General features: G+C 41.3%; 2 protein-coding genes across 4 annotated transcripts in view; both read left to right on the top strand.

Annotated features, from left to right (window-relative positions):
• kansl2 (KAT8 regulatory NSL complex subunit 2) overlaps positions 1-21,910 on the top strand; it is a 31,853-nt gene extending 9,943 nt beyond the window's left edge. For all 3 annotated transcript variants that reach the window (XM_029722636.1, XM_029722637.1, XM_029722638.1), the window contains exons 4-10: positions 9,564-9,678; positions 13,667-13,830; positions 14,145-14,311; positions 15,822-15,918; positions 17,175-17,434; positions 18,239-18,433; positions 21,426-21,910. In XM_029722636.1, the coding sequence (XP_029578496.1) occupies positions 9,564-9,678; positions 13,667-13,830; positions 14,145-14,311; positions 15,822-15,918; positions 17,175-17,434; positions 18,239-18,433; positions 21,426-21,512 (1,085 nt within the window). In that variant the 3' untranslated portion in view covers positions 21,513-21,910. The remainder of the gene's footprint in view (positions 1-9,563; positions 9,679-13,666; positions 13,831-14,144; positions 14,312-15,821; positions 15,919-17,174; positions 17,435-18,238; positions 18,434-21,425) is intronic.
• Positions 21,911-21,994: 84 nt separating this feature from the next.
• Positions 21,995-22,744, top strand: part of LOC115167901 (nck-associated protein 5-like) — a 50,504-nt gene continuing 49,754 nt past the window's right edge. The window contains exon 1 of the mRNA XM_029722635.1: positions 21,995-22,472. The gene's annotated coding sequence lies outside the window, so the exon portion shown is untranslated. The remainder of the gene's footprint in view (positions 22,473-22,744) is intronic.

Genomic DNA, 22,744 nt, shown 5'->3' with positions numbered 1-22,744 from the left:
TAAAATGCTGTAAAATAGTCATGTTTGAGAAATTGAAGTAATAGCATTTCTAAGGTATTTGAATAACGCGCCACGGGATTCAACTGGCTGTTGAGTAGGTGGGACGCAAGCGTAAGCGTCCCACCTAGCCCAGAGAGGTTAAACAGCTTGGAAAATTCCATAAAATTTCATGGCTTTAGAAGCTTCAGATGGGCTAATTGACATAATTTGAGTCAATTGGAGGTGCACCTGTGGATGTATTTCAAGGCCTACCTTCAAACTCGGTGCATCTTTGCTTGACATCATGGGAAAATCAAAAGAAATCAGCCAAGACTTCAGAAAGAAATTGTCAACCACAAGTCTGGTTCATCTTTGGGAGCAATTTCTAAATGCCTGAAGGTACTACATTCATCTGTACAAACAATAGTAAGCAAGTATAAACACCATGGGACCACGCAGCCGGCATCCCACTCAGGAAGGAGACACGTTCTGTCTCCTAGAGATGAACGCAAATCAATCCCAGAACATCAGCAAAGGACCTTGTGACAATGCTGGAGGAAATAGGTACAGAAATATCTATAGCCGCAGTAAAACGAGTCCTATATCAACATAACCTGGAAGGCCGCTCAGCAAGGAAGAAGCCACTTCTCCAAAACCGCCATTAAAAAAAGCCAGACTACGGTTTGCAACTGTACATGGGGACAAAGATTGTACTTTTTGGAGCAATGTCCTCTGGTCTGATGAAACATAAATAGAACTGTTTGGCCATAATGACCATCGTTATGTTTGGAGGAAAAAAGGGGGAGGCTTGCAAGCCGAAGAACACCATCCCAACCGTGAAGCACGTGGGTGGCAGCATCATGTTGTGGGGGTGCTTTGCTGCAAGAGGAACTGGTGCACTTCACAAAATGGATTGCATCATGAGGGGGAGAAATTGTGAATATAGTGAAGCAAGACATCAGCCAGGAAGTTAAAGCTTTGTCGCAAATGGGTCTTCCAAATGGACAATGACCCCAAGTATACTTCCAAAGTTGTGGCAAAATGGCTTAAGGACAAAGTCAAGGTATTGGAGTGGCCATCACAGAGCCCTGACCTCAATCCCATAGAAAATTTGTGGGCAGAAGTGAAAAGGCTTGTGCGAGCAAGGAGTACAACTGAACAACCAGTTCTGTCAGGAGGAACGGGCCAAAATTGACCCAACTTATTGTGGAAGGCTACCCAAAACGTTTGGTTCAAGTTAAACAATTTAAAGGCAATGCTACCAAATACTGATTATGTAAACGTCTGACCCACTGGGTATGTGATGAAGGAAATAAAAGCTTAAATCACTCTATCATTCTGACATTTCACATTCTTAAAATGAAGTGATCCTAACTGACCTAAGACAGGGAATTTTTACTAGGCTTAAATGTCAGGAATTGTGACTGAGTTTAAATGTGTTTGGCCAAGGTGTATGTGAACTTCCGACTTCAACTGTAAGTCCAAAAAGCCGTTTTCATTAGACGACAGGCACACATTGGTGGAAATAATTCATAGGACTAACTATTCATTCAGGACCAGGGACAGTTACTATGAATCAGAGCAAAGCAAAGAAAATGGCAGTGCAGCTTCTATTTCAGCATGCTGAAAGGGAGTGTATTTGTCACAGCAGTCACACACAGCATCAAATAATGTTAAAGAATAAGCAGCCCATTCACTCAACTAATGATTGGGGTCTATAGGCTCATAATGAGAAAAAACACCATATAGTAGTTAAAACACAAAATGAACAAGCCAGCTATTACTTTCCATTGCAAATACTTTTATCACGTTCAGCACACAAAATAACCGGTGATCTGAAGTTGAAATGCATCATTTCACACATCAGCAATTTAATAGCAACAGCAAGCGAACTGCAATAAAAAAAACTGCCACTCACCAGATCATTTGAAAATCAAGTCCATCCTCCAGACCTTTTATGAAATGGGCAATGGCAGGTTCATATAGTTTGTCGTTAGATTTTCTATCCAATAAGTAGCCTACTTTCTCGATTTGAGATCAAAGGCAAGGCTGACAGTCGGGCCTGTACGGTGGTGGTCCTGGATTAAGTCTTGAATCATTTCAGGGCAAATGTCCTTTCAACTGAGGCAGTGGACACAGGAATGGTCAAGACCAGACAGGTAAGCAGATGCAGTTAGTACATACTCTCATTCAGCCTCTTCTGCCGGAGAAAGTGGTGGTCGGCCGGGTTCCTACCCTCATACATGAGCCACGCAGATCTAAGTTGGGCCCATGGCTTTCCTCGAGACTTGAGAATGCAGTATTTCATCGTTGTGAGTCTGTCTGCTGCTCGTTAAGCTGAAGGGCTACTCTTGTGTCCCCAAATGTTTTTGAACTCTCGTCACTCTTAGGTGTGAAGTTGAGTCTTGGTGGTTAACGTCGTAAAACTGGATAGGTCTGAAACCAACCAGTACAGGCCAAGATTGACGTCTTGTCGGTGCTGAAGAGTAGACAATCCCAGCAGTACAGCTTCTTGGTTTGCTCACACCCAGGGCTTCCACAGATGGCGCTCATAATTGTTAGCTTAAATGCCGTTCATAGCTCTTTCCTCATTGCACCAGTGCTGGTGTTGCCCCCACCTCTGCACAACCTTTAACTTCTAGTTGAAACCGATGCTTACAAATCAGCAAACGCATCCTCTAACACCTGCTACAGCTGCCACCATTCACACATTACAACAAAGGCATGGGAAAACTAGGCTACTTCTCACTTCGCTATCAGTCAGTAGTGATGTGTCCAGGCCTTCCAGAAGTTAGTGATTTGGTTCATTCCAAAATTCTGCTCTCATGCAGAGGCCTTCTGTCCAGCTTTTCAAGGCTAGATTTTTTTTTCTACCCATACACCACCAGAGATTCTGATTGGCTATATTTTCTCTTCAGTATTAACCCTTCTCTTTCCAACACAAACTAAATAAAATCAGAAGATCATAAAAGTTAATGAGAAAAATATTAAATAGATGTATTGTAATAATCCTTAGGCCGGGTTCCCTACTGTTTCTAAAGATGCACTTATTAACTCAGGATTTGTCCTCCACAGCATTTTAACCAGACCGTTATAGTTTGTTTTGTAAATGTGCAATAAGCATAACTTAATTGTATAAGGAATTGGCAACTCGTTCTCATTCTGATAAGGTAGGCCACTTGATTTCCACATGACAAAGTGAACAGGCTAGCATGCTGTTCAAACAGTTGGTGATGGATAGAAGGGTGTGCATAACAATTCAACTGTTCTACCTTGTTAGCTAGCAAATAGATTCATGTTATTTTTTTCGTCCACTCGAAATATAAAGATTAGCTTGGTACTCGCAATCACGTGTGCTTGAGATTGAGACCTGTTGTGTAGCAGGCATTATAGAAACCTGAGGTTAGTTGTTATTAGTGAATATGCATGGTTCTAGTTAAATTGAACAGTAAGGGAATTTTCATAGGTTACCTGCTTTTTGCAGTAATCAATATTTTGATTAAATACAATTATTAGTGGGTCTTATGGAAGGCTTATTTTCACAAGCCCTGAGTTCATTTGATTATTGCTGACTATCAGAAATGTAGTGTTCAACTTTTTTTTAAATGTACACTGCTCAAAAAAATAAAGGGAACACTAAAATAACACATCCTAGATCTGAATGAAATAAACTTAAATACTTTTTTCTTTACATAGTTGAATGTGCTGACAACAAAATCACACAAATAATCAATGGAAATCCAATTTATCAACCCATGGAGGTCTGGATTTGGAGTCACACTCAAAATTAAAGTGGAAAACCACACTACAGGCTGATCCAACTTTGATGTAATGTCCTTAAAACAAGTCAAAATGAGGCTCAGTAGTGTGTGTGTGTGGCCTCCACGTGCCTGTATGACCTCCCCTACAACGCCTGGGCATGCTCCTGATGAGGTGGCGGATGGTCTCCTGAGGGATCTCCTCCCAGACCTGGACTAAAGCATCCGCCAACTCCTGGACAGTCTATGGTGCAACGTGGTGTTGGTGGATGGAGCGAGACATGATGTCCCAGATGTGCTCAATTGGATTCAGGTCTGGGGAACGGGCGGGCCAGTCCATAGCATCAATGTCTTCCTCTTGCAGGAACTGCTGACACACTCCAGCCACATGAGGTCTAGCATTGTCTTGCATTAGGAGGAACCCAGGGCCAACCGCACCAGCATATGGTCTCACAAGGGGTCTGAGGATCTCATCTCGGTACCTAATGGCAGTCAGGCTACCTCTGGCGAGCACATGGAGGGCTGTGCGGCCCCCCCCAAAGAAATGCCACCCCACACCATGACTGACCCACCGCCAAACCGGTCATGCTGGAGGATGTTGCAGGCAGCAGAACGTTCTCCACGGCGTCTCCAGACTGTCACGTCTGTCACGTGCTCATTGTGAACCTGCTTTCATCTGTGAAGAGCACAGGGCGCCAGTGGCGAATTTGCCAATCTTGGTGTTCTCTGGCAAATGCCAAACGTCCTGCACGGTGTTGGGCTGTAAGCACAACCCCCACCTGTGGACGTCGGGCCCTCATACCACCCTCATGGAGTCTGTTTCTGACCGTTTGAGCAGACACATGCACATTTGTGGCCTGCTGGAGGTCATTTTGCAGGGCTCTGGCAGTGCTCCTCCTGCTCTTCCTTGCACAAAGGCAGAGGTAGCGGTCCTGCTGCTGGGTTGTTGCCCTCCTACGGCCTCCTCCACGTCTCCTGATGTACTGGCCTGTCTCCTGGTAGCACCTCCATGCTCTGGACACTACGCTGACAGACACAGCAAACCTTCTTGCCACAGCTCGCATTGATGTGCCATCCTGGATGAGCTGCACTACCTGAGCCACTTGTGTGGGTTGTAGACTCCGTCTCATGCTACCACTAGAGTGAAAGCACTGCCAGCATTCAAAAGTGACCAAAACATCAGCCAGGAAGCATAGGAACTGAAGTGGTCTGTGGTTACCACCTGCAGAACCACTCCTTTATTGGGGGTGTCTTGCTAATTGCCTATAATTTCCACCTGTTGTCTATTCCATTTGCACAACAGCATGTGAAATGTATTGTCAATCAGTGTTGCTTCCTAAGTGGACAGTTTGATTTCACAGAAGTGTGATTGACTTGAAGTTACATTGTGGTGTTTAAGTGTTCCCTTTATTTTTTTGAGCAGTATATTTTTATTGTACAACAAAGCTTATTTAGAGGAAACGGGGGAGAAAAAACTATGTACTGTGACTTGCCCATATGTTTGGGATTTTTTTTTTTAGGTAATTTCACCCAGCCCTACCTCGACAAGACGCACCCAAGTCACATAACCAATGCCAAGGCTTTAACTCAGCAGGCTAGAAAAGTCTTAACCCAATCAGTCACATGCCACCCTTATAATGAATACCCTTGCCAGTGATATGAAACGTGTCAAACGCGTGTTCAGGTCTCATCACATAAGCATGCGTCACCGAACCACACTCTTTTGATGAGTTGTAATACAAGACTTGTATTAGTGTAGCAGATGTGATCAGCCTGAACTGAGCAGTTTTAGGCTTTAAAAAAAAGAAATATATATATATATATATATATATATAATAAAAAAATTGTAAATAGTGCAATGAGTTGGTATGCTACAGGAGGGTGGTTACGAGTTTTCTTTATCACCCTCCCTTCTAATGTGCACTGCATGTCCTATGAGCGCCATAGAGGGAAACGGAAAACACAACCATGCTACGGAGAGTCTTGGCTTTCAGGAATGAGGCCATAATGGCTTACAGCCCAAACGCTAGAGCCAAATTCATAAGGAAATAAATTCAACATGCCACATTGGCTTCAGAAACCTGTTTAACACAGTGTTTGACTATATCTGTTCTCTTCTACTGTTCCTTGCTGGTAGAGTACGAGGATGTTGTCTCCGGTTTTGATTCTGAATTTAGAGAACTGAATTTGAACGTTTTAAATCGGCATGCATCTGAGAAGTTGAATATGAATCTTTGGTAAGCTTTAAATGATAGCTAAGTTGCTATGCAATAATTACCATATTGAAAGTGGTATGTACACACACGCGCCTCTTTCAATTCTGTTTTGAATCATGAAATACAAGTTCAATTTATGCTTTCAATGATTGAATTTCTGCATTAAGAAAATGTATGATATATTTAAATGTGAATTCAAATCGCTCCATATACATACGGCAGTTTTGTTACTGTTGGTCTGCTCGTAATCAACGAGTAAGATTCACATTTTGTTACGTTACTACCTTATTCTAAAATGTATTAAATAAAAATCCTCAATCTACACACACTACCACTTAATGACAAAGTGAAAACAGGTTTTTAGATTTCTTAATTTACTTAAGTATTCTCAGACTCTTTGCCATGAGACTGGAAATTGATCTCCGGTGCATCCTGGTACTACAGATCATCGTTGAGCTGTTTCTACAACTTGATTGGAGTTCACCTGTGGTAAATTCAATTGATTGGACATGATTTGGAAAGGCAAACACCTGTCTATACACTGTCAACTGTGGGACCTTATGTCAGAGCAAAAACCAAGCCATGAGGTCGAAGGAATTGTTCGTAGAGCTCCGAGACAGGATTGTGTTGGCACAGATCTGGGGAAGGGTAGCAAAAGAATTCTGCACATTGAATGTCTCTAAGAACAGTGGCCTCATCATTCTTAAATGGAAGACCTCAGACTGGGGTGAAGGTTCACCTTCCAACAGGACAACGACCCTAAGCACAGCCAAGACAATGCAAGAATGGTGTTGTACGTTTTGGGGAATATTCAGAGGTGGAAACTTTCCATGGGAATTAATACTATTTAAATGTAGATGTTTTTTGCTTTTGATATATTTATCATATGGAGACAAACATAAACCTTAAGACATTTGTAAATGATTAAATCCTTACAATAGAAATTAAATATTTAGTTATGAATTGAACTTTAATTAAATTAGTTGACTTTTCACATGGGATGCTTTCACTGAATAACAAAAGAAAGGGAATATTGAATGATCCCAATGTTCCATCGCATCTCAAAAAAAAAAAACGTTTTCAACATGCGTCTGAAATGATAGTCTAAACTAAAGCTTTGGTTGTCTTTCCCTCAGGCTTCCATGTCTTCTCCCTGGACATCAATGTCCACTTCTTGGACATCACTCTGTGGCCTCGTATTCACTGTCACTTTCCAACCTCAAATTTGCCCGGATGGCCACCAGTTTTTCAACCTTTATATTGGTCAGCCTGTTGTACTTTGGCGTGTGTGTTCCCAAACAATAACCAGTTGCGCTCTGAGGCGCCTGTTGGTGGGATTTTGAGGATGGAGGCAACAGGGGAAAGTGCCTCAGATCCACAAAGTCCCCTTTACCAGGCGGCTGATGAGATATGTTGGCACGACTGCCATATTGCATCTCCATCCCAAAGCCCTTGCTTGGAAGTGTACTTCGCCAGACTGCCAAGAACCTTGCCCTCGTCCAGGCCAATGTGGCGAGACAAGGTAGTCATGACACCATAGCCCTTGTTGATCTCTGCACCAGGCAGGATGCTGTTGCCAGCATACTTTGGGTCCAACATGTACGCTGCGGAAAGTGTATGGACTTCAGGCAGAAGTCTTCATGCTTTTTGATGCATTTCAAAACTGTAATTTCCTCTGCTTGGAGCAACAGTGAAGTGGGCAGGGCAGTACGGTTTTCTTCTCTTACATCTGCAAGCAGAGTTGAACATCAGGCGGGATGGTAGTGCAATGGCTACTGTTATAGGTTTCAGGCTGCTTACCACTCTCCCAAAATACATCATCCAGGAGGACCCTCTTGATGGGGCTGTCCATATCAGCAGACTGTTATATGGACATTTCTTGGGGAGACTCCTTCCCCCTCCAGGAGACTGTCAAACATGATGACAACACCACCCCAACGGGTGTTGCTGGGCAGCTTCAATGTGGTGCTCTTATTCTTCACTTTGCTTGTAGATTGTAGATTGCTGCTATAACTTGATGGCCCTTCACATACCTAACCATTTCCTTGGCTCTCTTGTAGAGTATCCATTGTTTTCAGTGCCATGATGTCCTTGAGGAGCACAGCCAATGGGTGTGATGGGAGGGTAGGACTCCTCCACTTTAGACCAATCAGCCTTCATGTTCACAGCATTTGTCTGTCAGCAGTGCAAATACCTTCTGTAGTCCAAGGTCATTGATGACTGCCTTCAGCAGTCAGAACCATGAGCTGTTGCTATTGATAAGGTTCTTCATAATTTTCACCTCGATTAGAAGTAAAGACTTGTCAGAGGTTGCTTATTGTGAGCGCTGAGGGAACTTTATGCACTTGGCCAGATGATTTTGCATCTTTGTTGCATTCTTCACATGATTTGGCACAGTATTTGCAAATGTACACACCGCTTTTCCTTCTACATTAGCTGCAGTGAAATGTCTGAACACATCAGATAGTGCCCGTGGCATTTTCCTGTAAAGATTAGGAAAAAATGAGTTAAAAAAAAAGCAAATGCAATTCCATGTACAGATAAATAGTTAAGCAGTTAAAACGTTTATCTATCTTACAAAGGAGTTGTTTAAAATAGAGACGTGTATGGAAACAGGTGAATTAACACTGTTAGCAGGCTCAAGCAAGCTAAAACCCACATGGTAGCAAAAACTAATTAGCAGAAATTAACAAGTTAGAAATGATTTAAACACTTTTTTTTGTTGGCTACTATTTACTAGTTAACAAACTCATGTATGACAAAATATATTCACCCCACCCAGTATTATAATCAAAACTTACCAGAAAACATGTAGTCCTTGGGCCAGAGAGTGGTAGTGTGGGCTCAATAGCATCTTATTAGTGTGCAAGATCTTGAATCAGCTGTACATGTGATGGAAGAATGCACTGTGCATGCAGAGGGTTGCAATTGAATTGGGGATAGTTTAACCAAAATATGCCACAATACCTAGAATTGCCTTATGTATCCCACAAAGGTTCACTGTTATAAGCGAAGTTTTCTTGTTGAATTTAAGCAAAATTCCCAGGCTTAACTTCCCATGGAAAATTTCCGGGAAAGTTTGCAACCCTACGCAAGAGTGGCTTCGGGACAAGTCTCAATGTCCTTTAGTGGCCCAGCCAGAGGCCGAACTTGAACCCGATCGAACATCTCTGGAGACACCTGAAAATAGCTGTGCAGCGACGCTCCCCATCCAACCTGATTGAGCTTGAGAGGATCTGCAGAGAAGAATGGGAGAAACTCCCCAAATACAGTTGTGTGCCAAGCTTGTCACTTCATATCCAAGAAGACTCGGCTGTAAACGCTGCAAAAGGGTCTGAATACTTATGTAAATGTGATATTTCAGTTTTTTAAAATAATTTTAGAAAATTTCAGAACCAATTTTTTGTCATTTATGAGGTAATGTGTGTAGATTATTTGTGTGTAGAACTATTTCATCCATTTTAGAATAAGGCTGTAACAATGTGGAAAAAGTTGAGGGGTCTTAGTACTTTCTGAATGCATTGTATACTTGCTAGCTAGTGTCATGACTTTCTTGTTTGCATTGAGCCATGCAATAGAGCAGAGGAATTGACGGGTGCTTGTCTGTCAGATGTGGACAGCTGGAGTGAGGAGGAGCAGGGACCACTGGTGCTGGACCAGACATGGAGAGGAGATCCAGACAGTGAAGCTGACAGCGTCGACAGTGACCATGAGGATCCTCTCAAGTAAGACACCTTTTTGGTGTTGTGTGCTTGCTTGTGCTCACATTACATGGGTCTTGTAATGTCCATGAGGTTAATTGTGATATTTTCAGTGTTTATGTACTCTGTAAAAATCATTTAACACCAAGGTATTGATATCACATTTAGCTCAACTTGTATAAAAAAAATTGGACCGCAAGATCATATTGTGGCGGTCATGAAATTGTCAGCCGGTGATTGTCAAGCAAATAACTGCCAGTCTCACTGTAATTAACATAAACCCATTTAGCATCTCCTGGCTTCCACTCATAGCCTACAAGTCACTGACGCAGACCTTTGAACCATCCTCATTTAAAAAGTGTAAATCTGTGTAATCTAGCCTACACATCACAATAAATCAATTTATTTTAGACTGGTCTAAAGAAACATGATATGAAGAGAATGTTATCCATTTCAGAAGAACAGAATGGCATACTGAGTTGTCCTTATGTTAGGGCCTGCTATGGCTGTGTGCCACACTAGTTCATTTAGCAGACACGATTTGCTTAAATTTCCATGGCATTATTTTATAGTATGAAGAATACAATTGACATAGCTGAATAAAAGGATATTTCCTCAACGATTTGAGGGAGTGCGCACATGGGGCTATTCTGAGCAGTTAACAAAGAAAAGGGGACTCTTATGCTTAATTTAGTTATGTAACTTGTGATGAATATTGGGCTATATGTTTTGATTTTTAATAAATTATGGCTGCATGATGCGACTCTAATGATTTGAAAAAAGTTTCATTAAGCCATGAGCTCTGCTTTTTTTTTTCTTTTTTTTTGAGCAGGCTGTACACGCCATCAGTCTCATTCACAATTTGACAAGCACTTGTTAACCTCTTACATCTAGACGTTCGGCTAGCGGAACACCTGCTCCAATATCCAATGATAGGCGTGGCGCGAATTACAAATTCCTCAAAAATACAAAAACTTCAATTTTTCAAACATATGACTATTTTACAGCATTTTAAAGACAAGACTCTCCTTTATCTAACCACACTGTCCGATTTCAAAAAGGCTTTACAGCGAAAGCAAAACATTAGATTATGTCAGCAGAGTACCCAGCCAGAAATAATCAGACCCATTTTTTCAAGCTAGCATATAATGTCACAAAACCACAGCTAAATGCAGCACTAACCTTTTGATGATCTTCATCAGATGACACGCCTAGGACATTGTTATACAATACATGCATGTTTTGTTAAATCAAGTTCATATTTATATCGAAAACCAGCTTTTTACATTAGCATGTGACGTTCAGAACTAGCATTCCCACCGAACACTTCCGGTGAATCTACTAAATTACTCACGATAAACGTTCACAAAAAACATAATTATTTTAAGAATTATAGATACAGAACTCCTCTATGCACTCGCTATGTCCGATTTTAAAATAGCTTTTCGGTGAAAGCACATTTTGCAATATTCTAAGTAGATAGCCCGGCATCACAGGGCTAGCCATTTAGACACCCACCAAGTTTAGCCCTCACAAGTCAGATTTACTATAAGAAAAATGTTATTACCTTTGCTGTCTTCGTCAGAATGCACTCCCAGGACTTCTACTTCAATAACAAATGTTGGTTTGGTCCCAAATAATCCATTGTTATATCCAAATAGCGGCGTTTTGTTTGTGCGTCCAAGACACTATCCGAAAGGGTAAATAAGGGTTACGAGCACGACGCATTTCGTGACACAAATTCTAAATATTCCATTACCGTACTTTGAAGCATGTCAACCGCTGTTTAAAATCAATTTTTATGCCATTTTTCTCGTAAAAAAAAGCGATAATATTCCGACCGGGAAATCGTTTTTTATTACAAAGAGTGAAAGTAAAAGCATGCTATCCCCTCATGCACGAGCCTCAGTCTGATGGCCCTCTGATAGAGCACTTGCCAAACGCGCTAGTGTGTTTCAGCCTGGGAATGGAATTACGTCATTCAGCTTTTTCCCGGGTTCTGAGAGCCTATGGGAGCCGTAGGAAGTGTCACGTCATGCCAGAGATCCCCTGTTTTTGTTAGAGCTGATCAAGGACGGCAAGAAATGGTCAGACAGGCCACTTCCTGTAAGGAATCTTCTCAGGTTTTGGCCTGCCAAATGAGTTCTGTTATACTCACAGACACCATTCAAACAGTTTTAGAAACTTTAGGGTGTTTTCTATCCAAAGCCACTAATTATACGCATATTCTAGTTACTGGGCAGGAGTAGTAACCAGATTAAATCGGGTACGTGTTTTTTATCCGGCCGTGCAAATACTGCCCCCTAGCCCCAACAGGTTAAGAGGCACTCGCCCTGTTTTCTTACGCAATTGCATAGCCTGTAGAAATGTTGCGCAACATGGGCTCAAGTGTTTGATTAGTTTTTTTGAATACATTTACATTGATGTCAGTGATCAACTTGGAAAAGCCTAAGTACCGTGACTTAAATTCTATGGGCTACGTGGGATGCTACCGTCCCACCTGCGGGACACTTCAACAGCCAGTGAAAAATCAGAGCGCCAAATTCGAAAACAACAAAATGTCATAATTCAAATTTCTCAAACATACGACTATTTCACACCATTTGAAAGATAAACAACTCCTTAATCCAACCACGTTGTTCGATTTCAAAAAGGCTTTACGGCGAAAGCATAAAGTTTAGATTATGTTAGGACAGTACATAGACAAAAAATGACACAGCCATTTTCAATGCAAGGACAAGCGTCACCAAAAGCAGAAAACCAACTAAAATTATGCACTAACCTTTGACAATCTTCATCAGATGACACTCCTAGGACATTATGTTAGACAATACATGTATTTTTTTGTTCTATCAAGTTCATATTTATATAAAAAAATATATATTTTACATTGGCGCGTGACGTTCAGAAAATGTATTTCCCCCAAAACTGCCGGTGAATCAGCACAATTTACAAAAATACTCATTATAAACGTTGATAAAATATTAAACTGTTATTCGAAGAATTATAGATTAACATCTCCTGAATGCAACCGTGTTGACAGATTTCAAAATAACTTTACTGGGAAAGCACACTACAATAATCTGAGTACTGTGCTCAGAAAAAAACATCAGGCAATTACAGATACCTGCCATTTTGGAGTCATCTAAATGCATAAATAGCATTAGAAATATTCACTTACCTTTTAATAATCTTAATCAGAAGACACTTCCAGGAATCCCAGGTCCACAATAAATGTTTTGTTCGATAAAGTCCGTAATTTATGTCAAACTCCATGTTTGCGTGTTCAGTAAGCTACTCAAAATGTAGGACGCGTGAGGAAAATGTCACGACGAAAAGTCAAAAAATAAGTTATATTTACATTCGTTCAAACGTTGTATAGCATCAATCTTTAGGGCCATTTTAACTTCAAACCTCAATAATATTCCAACCGGACGGTTGCATTGTCTTGAAAACCGTTTTGGAACACAGGTCCCTTCTCATGTGAACGTGCGCAATGAAGGCATGTGATTTTCTAAGTCACCTACTTCCCAGCCTTCTCGTTTGGTCTGTGTTTACCGCAAAAGCCTCGAACAACTTTCTAAAGACTGACATCTAGTGGAAGTCTTAGGAAGTGCAAAATGAACCCTAACTCATTGTGTGTTAGAAAGGCAAGGACTTGAGAACTACAGGCACCAGATTTTCATTTCCTGGTTGTGTTTTTCTCAGGTTTTTGCCTGCCATAGGAGTTCTGTTATACACAGACATCATTCAAACAGTTTTGGAAACTTTAGTGTTTTCTATCCAAATCTACTAATAACTTGCAAATATTTGACTCTGGGCCCGAGTATTAGGCCGTTTACTCTGGGCACGCTTTTCATCCAAAAGTGAAAATACTGCCCCCTAGCCCAAACAGGTTAACAGTCACGTGGAATTTGAATTGTGGCGTTTATACTGTCAGCGTAACAGCCCTAGATACGACACATTTTCTGTAGACTGTTGTAACTGTTTGCATGGATTGTTTGACCTACAGACATGCAGGGGTGTACACGGCAGAGGAGGTTGCTCTGATCACACGGGAGAAGCTCATCAGACTCCAGTCTCTCTACATCGACCAGTTCAAACGCCTGCAGCACCTCCTCAAGGAGAAGAAGCGCCGATACCTGCACAGCCGCAAGGTGGAGCATGAGACACTAGGTAAAGCCATGGTGCTGCACTAACCCAGCCTGTTCTGTCCTGTAGTTAGTCAAGTTTGCGACCAATAGGTTTCACTGTAGTGCAACATTTTGCAACGGAAAATAAAAATGATTGTTCCAATTGGAGAGCTTCATATAGTACTTGTCCAGATGTGATCATGAGTTTTCCGGGTGAGATCATTGTGGTTATTCTAGTAGCTGTCTTACCTCCTGCGTAATGGGTGTGTTTGACACAGAACCAGACCCTAGATCAGCACACCTACTTTGACATGCTTTTTGAATACAGTCTGACACCTTGTGTTCTCTGTCCAACAGGAAGTAGTTTGCTGACTGGCCCGGAGGGTCTCTCCATGAAGGAGAGGGAGAACCTGAGAAAGCTGAAGGCTCTGCGTCGGTACCGCCGCCGGTACGGCGTGGAGGCTCTGCTTCACCGGCAGCTCCGAGAGAGGAGACAGGCTGTCACTGAAGGAGCTCCTCTTCAGGTCTGTGGCTTAACTGTTTGCAGGGATGGACTCTAAATCCTGGGGACTCCAGCAACTGTCTGTGGCCTGGCAGAAGTAAATAGTTATGTTCCAGGTTGTATGTGAGTCTCAGATTGAATGTGGAAATGCCCAGAGGGGCTGGGCGATATGGCCTAAAAATCATATCTAGAGTCACGATATGCAAGAGTATTTGGACTCACTTTCAAATGAGTGGATTCAGCTATTTCGTCCACACCTGTTGCTGACAGGTGTATAAAATCAAACAATGCGATCTCTATAGCAAACATTGGCAATAGAATGCATGGCCTTACTGAAGAGCTCAGTGACTTTCAACGTGGCACCGTCATCTTGAGAAAGGTCAATATACTGCATGTAAAATTATACCTAGGCTAAATATAAGGCTTCCACAACCATAAGACACACTAATAATTGAAATTATTTTAGCAATAGTTTAATATGCATTTTTTTGCTATAATCACTCATCTGGCTTTGAAGTCTCTGAAAATTCAATTTTGTTACAAATTTAACCAGAACCATGCACATTCTCTAATTACAAACTTCTTGTAGCATGTGAAAATTAACACTGGTCTCATAAACAATCTCTCAAGCACAAGGCCACATGCTAGTGAGTTGCCATCTAATCTTTATTTCAAGCCAACTTGGCTCTATTTGCTTGCTAACAAGGTAGAACAGTTGAACTGTTATGAATACACCCTCCTATCTGTCTCAAATGGTTTAAACAGCCTGTTCACTTTAAGATATTGAAATCAAGTGTCCTACCTTAAGAAGATGCTTATTTCTCAGAATGAGAACAATTTGCCAATTTCCTGATTTTATACATTTGTATTTTTATGCTCATTGCACATTTAGAAAACAGACAGCTAGCACATGAGTCTGTGGATAGAATGCTGCTAGCGGTATGTGATGCCGTGCACGACAAATTTAGCATTTCATTTTCGACAATCGTGTACATTGATACTTTTGTTTTAGTAGGGTCTGTTCTACCTTTTGGGATTTGAGACGTAAGGGTATCGTTAGAAATGTCTATTACATTAGTGTCGAAGCGTTTCGGTGCCCATATAATCAATTCTGTTGAACTAAACCTCAAATGCAAATAGCGAGTTTAAACTGCTTTTTGTCAGAGGAAGTTATTTCGTTGTGAGTGACAGGGGCTTGGTGTCTGTGTGGGAAGGTGCACAGAAGGCGCGACGGAGACCAGACCAAAAAGGCAGCACGCTCAGAAATAAATTGATTCTTGTGATACAGGTAATTTGGAACATTGTGCTAAAACACCAATTTGAATTAATTTGATATCGTCTCAGTACAATGGTGCCAGCAGAGGGAAAACGGTGTAATATTTTGTGGGAACGCAGGCAGTATGCCGGATTTGGTGTTTCCTGACTAAGACGTTGCCTGAACTGGTCAGCATATGCGTTAACCTCAACCAAAGTTTGGTTGAGGAATTTGAGGATCTTAACCTTATTCCTGTTGTTGTGTGTTCTCTCTACAGGCACATACGATGCGGTCTAGCCAGAGGTGTATCTCCTATGTGGAAGGGACCCGCTGTTCTAACCAGTGTCTCCCAATGACACGACATTGCGTCTCTCGTATCCTTCATACTGTTCTTCTGGTGTCCTCTATGATCAGTCATGTGTTTACCTAAAGTTCGATTTCAAATTTGCATTATTCTTTTTCATGGATTTTTGTGAGGGTGTTACTCTACACATACTAATGCTTGTTGTGCCGAAAGCCTTTTTTTGGGGGGGGGGGCTGGGGGCTAAAACTGAAGCATTAGTTAGTAAGGTGTTCCAAGCTTGTTAACCAGTCTGCACAATAACTTATTTCCTAATTTCTTACATGTGCCTGACCTGCAGAATATGCATGGACTAATTTCACTCTCCCTTTAATACACACTATTGCTAAAAGGGCCCAAATCAAGTCTGACCGCTTGTGGTAGCGGCTCAGATCCTAACAGGGCCAACATTAACATCTTCCCATGGTCTGTTGGTTTTCTCTATATTAACAAAGGGAATAGTCAATTCAGTTGGAAGGAACAAACGCCTCCTTTACAAATCCATTATTTTAACATTTGTTTTTATTTCAACATGTTTTTCGAGCAGAAACGTGCGTACACCAGTTTCATTACACTGTTGGTCTGCTCGTAATCAAGTGGTTGACGTAGCAAGTCATTCTGCTTAAAATGTTAACCAGGTTTTATTGATTCTTGGATTAATTCAGAGCAAAGCATTTGTCAACGAGGTTCAAAGTTTTGTACAAAACCAACCAAGCCTTTAAGCCATTTATTTGTACCTTACAGCGTCTCACACAACAAATACCCAAATACTGTTTTTGTAGTGAACTTGTGACGTAAAAGCTAATGAAAACTACCTAACATAAGTAGTTTTAATACTGTTGTTGTAGACTGCTTATTTGTGTGGTAATTGTAATGATGGCGCGAATTGTTTGTCTAACACATGTATCAAACTCTGCCCATGGAGGGCAGAGTGTCTCCGGGTTTTCCCTCTCTTGTACTTAATTGCTGAATTAAGGTCACTAATTAGTAAGGAACTTGCCTCACCTGGTTGTCTAGGTCTTAATTGAAAGGAAATCCAGCAAACCACTAGGCCTTCCATGGAATGAGTTTGACACCCCAGGTCTAACTGGTGGCTTTTGTTTCTGATGTTCGGTTGCATGCCAATGACTCCTATAGATGAGCTGATCTAGCCTTGATTTCCAGGCTTCCTCACACTGGTTCCTATAGCAGAGTAATACACAATACTTGGAAGTATCTTAATGGGAGACTATAACTGATGTAATTGCCATTGTGGATATGAGTTATTATTCTTTACCATAAGACATCCAGACATCTACCAGGATAGTAACCAGGTACTGTTCAAAATGTGTCCGGGGCTGAAGGATGTTCCCTGTGACCGGCCTGTTCACATGGGCCAGTCAGAGGAGCCTCGCTGCCCCCTGCACCTCTCCCTGCCTCCCCCCATGTACCAGCCTGAACAGGAGACAGCCCTGACCCCAGAGCAGCTGGATGCAGTACTGCCCAAAGACATGTACCTGAGTGCTGCAGAGCTACAGCCCACGGAGAGCCTGCCGCTAGAGTTCAGTGATGTACGTGAAGTCTCACCACCAAGTTTCCTGCTCTTATTTTTTTATTTATTTCACCTTTATTTAACCAGGTAGGCTAGTTGAACAGATGTTTTGTGCTAACATGGAATGCTACCACACAACGTGTCTGGATTTCAGGCTATGAGTTTATCATAAGAACAGGTAACTTGCTGGGAGTCAGGTGTATCTCTATTTTCACCCACCAAGATTTACTTTCACTCTTTCTGCTTAACATTATTGCTAACAGTGCCTTATCAAGTCTGACAGCTTGTAGCTGTCCAGATCCAAACCGGGCTAACATTAACATCTTCCCATGGTCTGTTGGTTTTCCCTTCATATTAACAAAGGGGATAGTCAATTCAGTTGGAAGCAACAAACATGTTTATTCTTCCAAAACTGATTTTTCACCCTTCAGAATGTCTAAACATGTTGCATGTATACTGAACAAAAATATAAACAACATTTAAAGTGTTGTATTTATTGATTTATTAATTTCAAGAGATGATAATAATTTGAAGATTATTTATTGATAAATCAATTTACAGATTTTAAAGTTTCATTAGATTTGGTGGGATAGGGTAGGCAGAAATTCTGGTGCAAAAAATGGGGTCCCCATTGAAAAGGTTTGGATTCCAGTGGCTTACTGTGTGCTCAACCATAGCATTACTGTTTATCCGTCACATAAATCTGCCTTTTACTTCCCCTGTAACATAGCTGTATTAATCTACTCTCCTGAGTAATAGAAACACCTTGTAACACTTACCAACTAATGTCCCCTCCACGGCCCCTCCTGTTCATCTCCTGTAGGACCTGGATGTAGTGGGGTGTCCTCCGTCCCCTCTGATGTTTGACACAGCCCTGGCTCTGGAGGACCAGACTATCAGGGCCATCGCTGAGGGGCCTATGGACATCCTGACCGGGGTCGAGCTGGACGCTTCGGGACATGACGACTCTGCTGACATGGAGCTCTCTGAGAGAGTTCTGCAGTCTATAGAGGACCAAGTGAGTTGTCGTCCTTGATTTCTTAACCTCCGGGTCGATTTGAAGCGCTGGTGTAAGTTACATAAATTTCATAACAAACAAAATCCGTCAATTTAAGCTAGGGATCTGTTTTTTGACATTGGGTGCGTCTCAATCCACCGCATCCGCCAGTGTCGCACTTCTGCATTTGCGGTGACCGGTGGCTGAATTAGAGCAGTGTTCGTCAGAGCAGTGTTCATCAGACCATGAGATATCCCGAAAATCGGTCTTCTCACGTAAACATCTGTAGCGTCCGAACATTTTGGCCTACAAACTATTACCACTCTATGGAAAGGGCAGACTCATGTGTTCTCCATTGGTCTAGGACCCCCACAAGTGTCACGGGATTCGTATGAAGGTAATCGGTACCAGTAAAAAATAAACAAATTGAAGTATGACGGTAGTTTTTGTGCCTACCCAAAAAAGGGGTTAAATATGTGTAAAAAATATATATTTTATTTCCTGATTTATTTTTCATCTCCTAGATTCAGGACACACTTCAAAACCTTGTTTCTTAATGTTTTTACTGTCTTTGACATTTTATGAATGTGTTATTCAATGCGTTTCTATGGGCATTAGTAGTAAAGGCAAATCTACAGTACCAGTCAAAAGTTTGGAGACCTCATTCAAGGGTTTCTTTATTTTTTCTATTTTATGCATTGTAGAATAATAGAGAAGACATCAAAACTATGGAATCATGTATTAACCAAAAAAGTTCTAAACTCAAAATGTATAGATTCTTCGAAGTGCCTTGACAGCTTTGCGCACACTTGGCATTCTCTCAACCAGCTTCATGAGGTAGTCACCTGGAATGCATTTCAATTAACAGGTGTGCCTTGTTAATTTGTGGAATTTCTTTCCTTAATGCATTTGAGCCAATCGATTGTGTTGTGACAAGGTAGAGATGGTATACTGAAGATGGCCCTTTTTGGTAAAAGACCAAGTCCATATTATGGCAAGAACAGCTCCGATAAGCAAAGAGAAATGACAGTCCATAATAAAAAACCTAGAATGAGTAGGTGTCAACTTTGGATTGGTACTGTATTATTTTTTTTTTGTTATGCCTAAAGGGGTCCTAAAATTCCAAATCAAATAGCTAAATGATCCATAGTTTTTATTTAACTAGGCAAGTCAGTTAACAAATTCTTATTTACAATGACGGCCTACCAGAAGGCAAAAGGACGCCTGCGGGGATGGGGGCTGGGATTAAAAATAAATATGGACAAAACACACATCACAACAAGAGACACCTCAACACTGCATAAAGAGTCCTAAGACGACAGCATTGCATGGTAGCAACACATGGCAGCAGCACAAAACATGGTAGAAACATTATTGGGCACAGACAACAGCACAATCTCACCCGAAGCAGCCACAACTGTCAGTAAGAGTGTCTTTGAATGAAGAGATGGGAGACAAAATGTATGACAGTCTTAAAACAATTCCATATGTCAGCTTAGCACCCCCCTCCCCAACGTCTGACTCTAAATAATTTTAAACATGATTGTGTATCAGCAAAATGTAGAGTTTTCCAATGTGTTTATTATTATTCAGCATAGTAGTTGTAGCACAGTTCTGAAAAGAATGACTAACCAACAGAAAAATACATTCTTAAAAAGTTCACTAGATTGAAAATGTACAGTGCCTTCAAAGTATTCATATCCCTTGAGTTATTCCACATTTAGTTGTTACAGCCTGAATTGAATCTACACAAAATACCCCATAATGACTGGGGGGGGGGTGTATAATACATTTTTGCAGATGTATTAAATGAAATGCAGAAATGTCTAATTTACATAAGTATTCACACAGAAGCACCTTTTGGTGGCGATTACAGCTTTGAGTCATCTAGGGTATGTCTGTATCAGCTGTGCACATCTGTATTTGGGGGTTTTCTCGAGTCTGTTAAATTAGATGGGGAGTGGCAGTGAACCGGAATCTTCGAGTCTTTCCACAGCTTTAATGGAATTCATGTCTGGAGTTTGGCAGGGCCGCTCAAGGACTTTCACGTACTTGTTCTGAAGCCATTACAGTGACTGTATGCTTGGCGTCATTGTCCTGTTGGACTGGGGCAAAGATTTGCGTTCCAAGGTCGTTTGCACTCTGAAGCATGTTCGTTCTCATCAAAGATTTGGCTCCATTCATTATTCCCCCTCTCCAGTCCCTGCCTTTTGAAAAGCATCCCCATAGCGTGATGCTGTCACCACCATGTTTCACGGTAGGGATGATGTTACAAGGTTGAGCTGTGCCTGGTTTTCTCCAGAAATATCACTTTGCATTCAGGCCAAAGAGTTCAATTTGTCTCATCAGATCACAGAATATTTTGCCTTATACTCAGTCTTTCACATGCCTTTTTGCAAACTCCAGGCGTCGTGTCGTGCCTCTTTCTCAGGAGTGGCCTCTGTCTGGCCACTCTCCCATATAGCCCAGATTGGTGAATTTCTGTAGAGACCTTTGTCCTTCTGGCAGGTTCTCCCATCTCAGCCAAGAAACTCTGTAGTTTTGTCAGTGGGCATTGGGTTCTTTGTCACCTCCCTGACCAAGGTCCTTCTTGCCTGGTTGTTCAGTTTGGTTGGACAGCCAGCTCTAGGCGAAATCTGGATTAGTTCCATATTTTTTCCAACACAGGTGTTTTGTTTCTAAATCATGTCCAAACAATTTTAATTGGCAACAGGTGACCTCTCAAGGCTGATCATAGAAAGTTGGATGCACCTGAGCTCTATTTGGAGTGTCATAGCAAAGGGGTGTGAATACTTATGTCAGTTAGATATTTCATTTTCAATAAATTTGCAAAAATGTCTACACGTTTTCACTGTCGTTTTGTGGAGATGGGTGAGGGGAAACAGATCTATTTAGAATTCAGGCTGTTACACGCGTGGTATGAATACTTTCTGAAGGTACTGTACATTGTTGATGGCTAATGCCTGCTATAAATTAACCTAGGTTTAGCTAAACTGCTCCTCTTCCTCTCCAGATTGTATCAGAGGTAATAGGAGGAGGGGACACCACGGAAAATTCATCAACAGAACTGGACCATGTTGCTGCAGACACCTCCAGATGAGACCTTTGCCTCAACCATGTTCAAATTATAGACTTGTGTTGAATTCCAGAGACTAATGTTGAGTTGACCAGTTCAAAGCCAGGATGGATCTACAAGGTGGTAGATCATAATGACGCCTTTGCACACCATTGCCAAATGACTACTGTTAAGTCATTGTTTAATCAGTTGTCATATTACTAACTTTTGCTGATATACTCTGAGTCAGTTTAATGTCTGTCTGGTCTTGTGCACCGTTGCCTTTCTCAACTTTACCTGTGTAATTTAATAACTCCTGGCTTCTCCATAAACTACAAACAGATGTATATCTTGTATACAAAGTCAGTGTTGGTATAGTGAAAAGATGAAACACCACTTGTAACTCTGGTTTGTTACTGTTCAATAAACACTCCACAAATGCTTGTATTGATTTTTACCTTATTACACCTCCTTTTTTTTATTATAGATTTCTCAAAGGGTGAAATGTAATTATTGCAAGTAGTTTAGTTTGAACACAATAGCCTACTCTTGAAACAAATGACTGACTATTTTTACCAGTATTTAACCAAGTGTGTGTCCATTGGATCCATTTTAATTCTACAGCACTTCTAAATTGTTTCTGAGAATGCCAGTATTTTGGTTTGCCAAATGCTGAGAATTGTTTTTCTCCAAAGCATCATCCGCTAAACATGGACCTTTTGAGGCTGCAGGTGAGTTCAATGGTGGGTGTTTAATTATTTATGTGTGTGTATATATAAATCTCCTTCGGTGAGGTTAGTCATACTTGGCAGTGTGGGACTGTTTGACGTCAGTCTTCTCTAAACCAGTCTCAGACACGAAACGCTGCCTGCAAGGCGAAATGCAACCGGCGAAAAGACGTCCTAAGACAGTGGAACTCTTTCATACAATGATTTAAATGTACACTGGCGTTCTAATAAAGGAGCTATTTATACTTTTTCTGCGGTAGACTAATCAACAAATGAGGTGAGTTTCATTGCAAGCATAAATGTCTGCACTCACTAGGCTACTTACTGTAAATTGCTCTGGATAAGAGCTAAATATGACGAACTGATTTTAAAAGGTGGCATCCTATGACTGCCACGTTGAAAGTCACTGATCTCTTCGGTAAGGCCGTTCTACTGCCAATGTTTGTCTATGGAGATTGCATGTCGGTGTGCTCGATTTATACACCTGTCAACAATCGGTGAGAGTTAAAAAAAAAAAAAAAAAAAAAACATACCAAAATATCATGCTGG

The sequence above is a fragment of the Salmo trutta genome, chromosome 30, assembly GCF_901001165.1.
Source record: "Salmo trutta chromosome 30, fSalTru1.1, whole genome shotgun sequence".
In the NCBI taxonomy this organism is placed as follows: Eukaryota; Metazoa; Chordata; class Actinopteri; order Salmoniformes; family Salmonidae; genus Salmo; species Salmo trutta.
The sequence above is the reverse complement of the archived record's forward strand: the minus strand, read 5'-3'. Positions and strand labels throughout refer to the sequence as shown.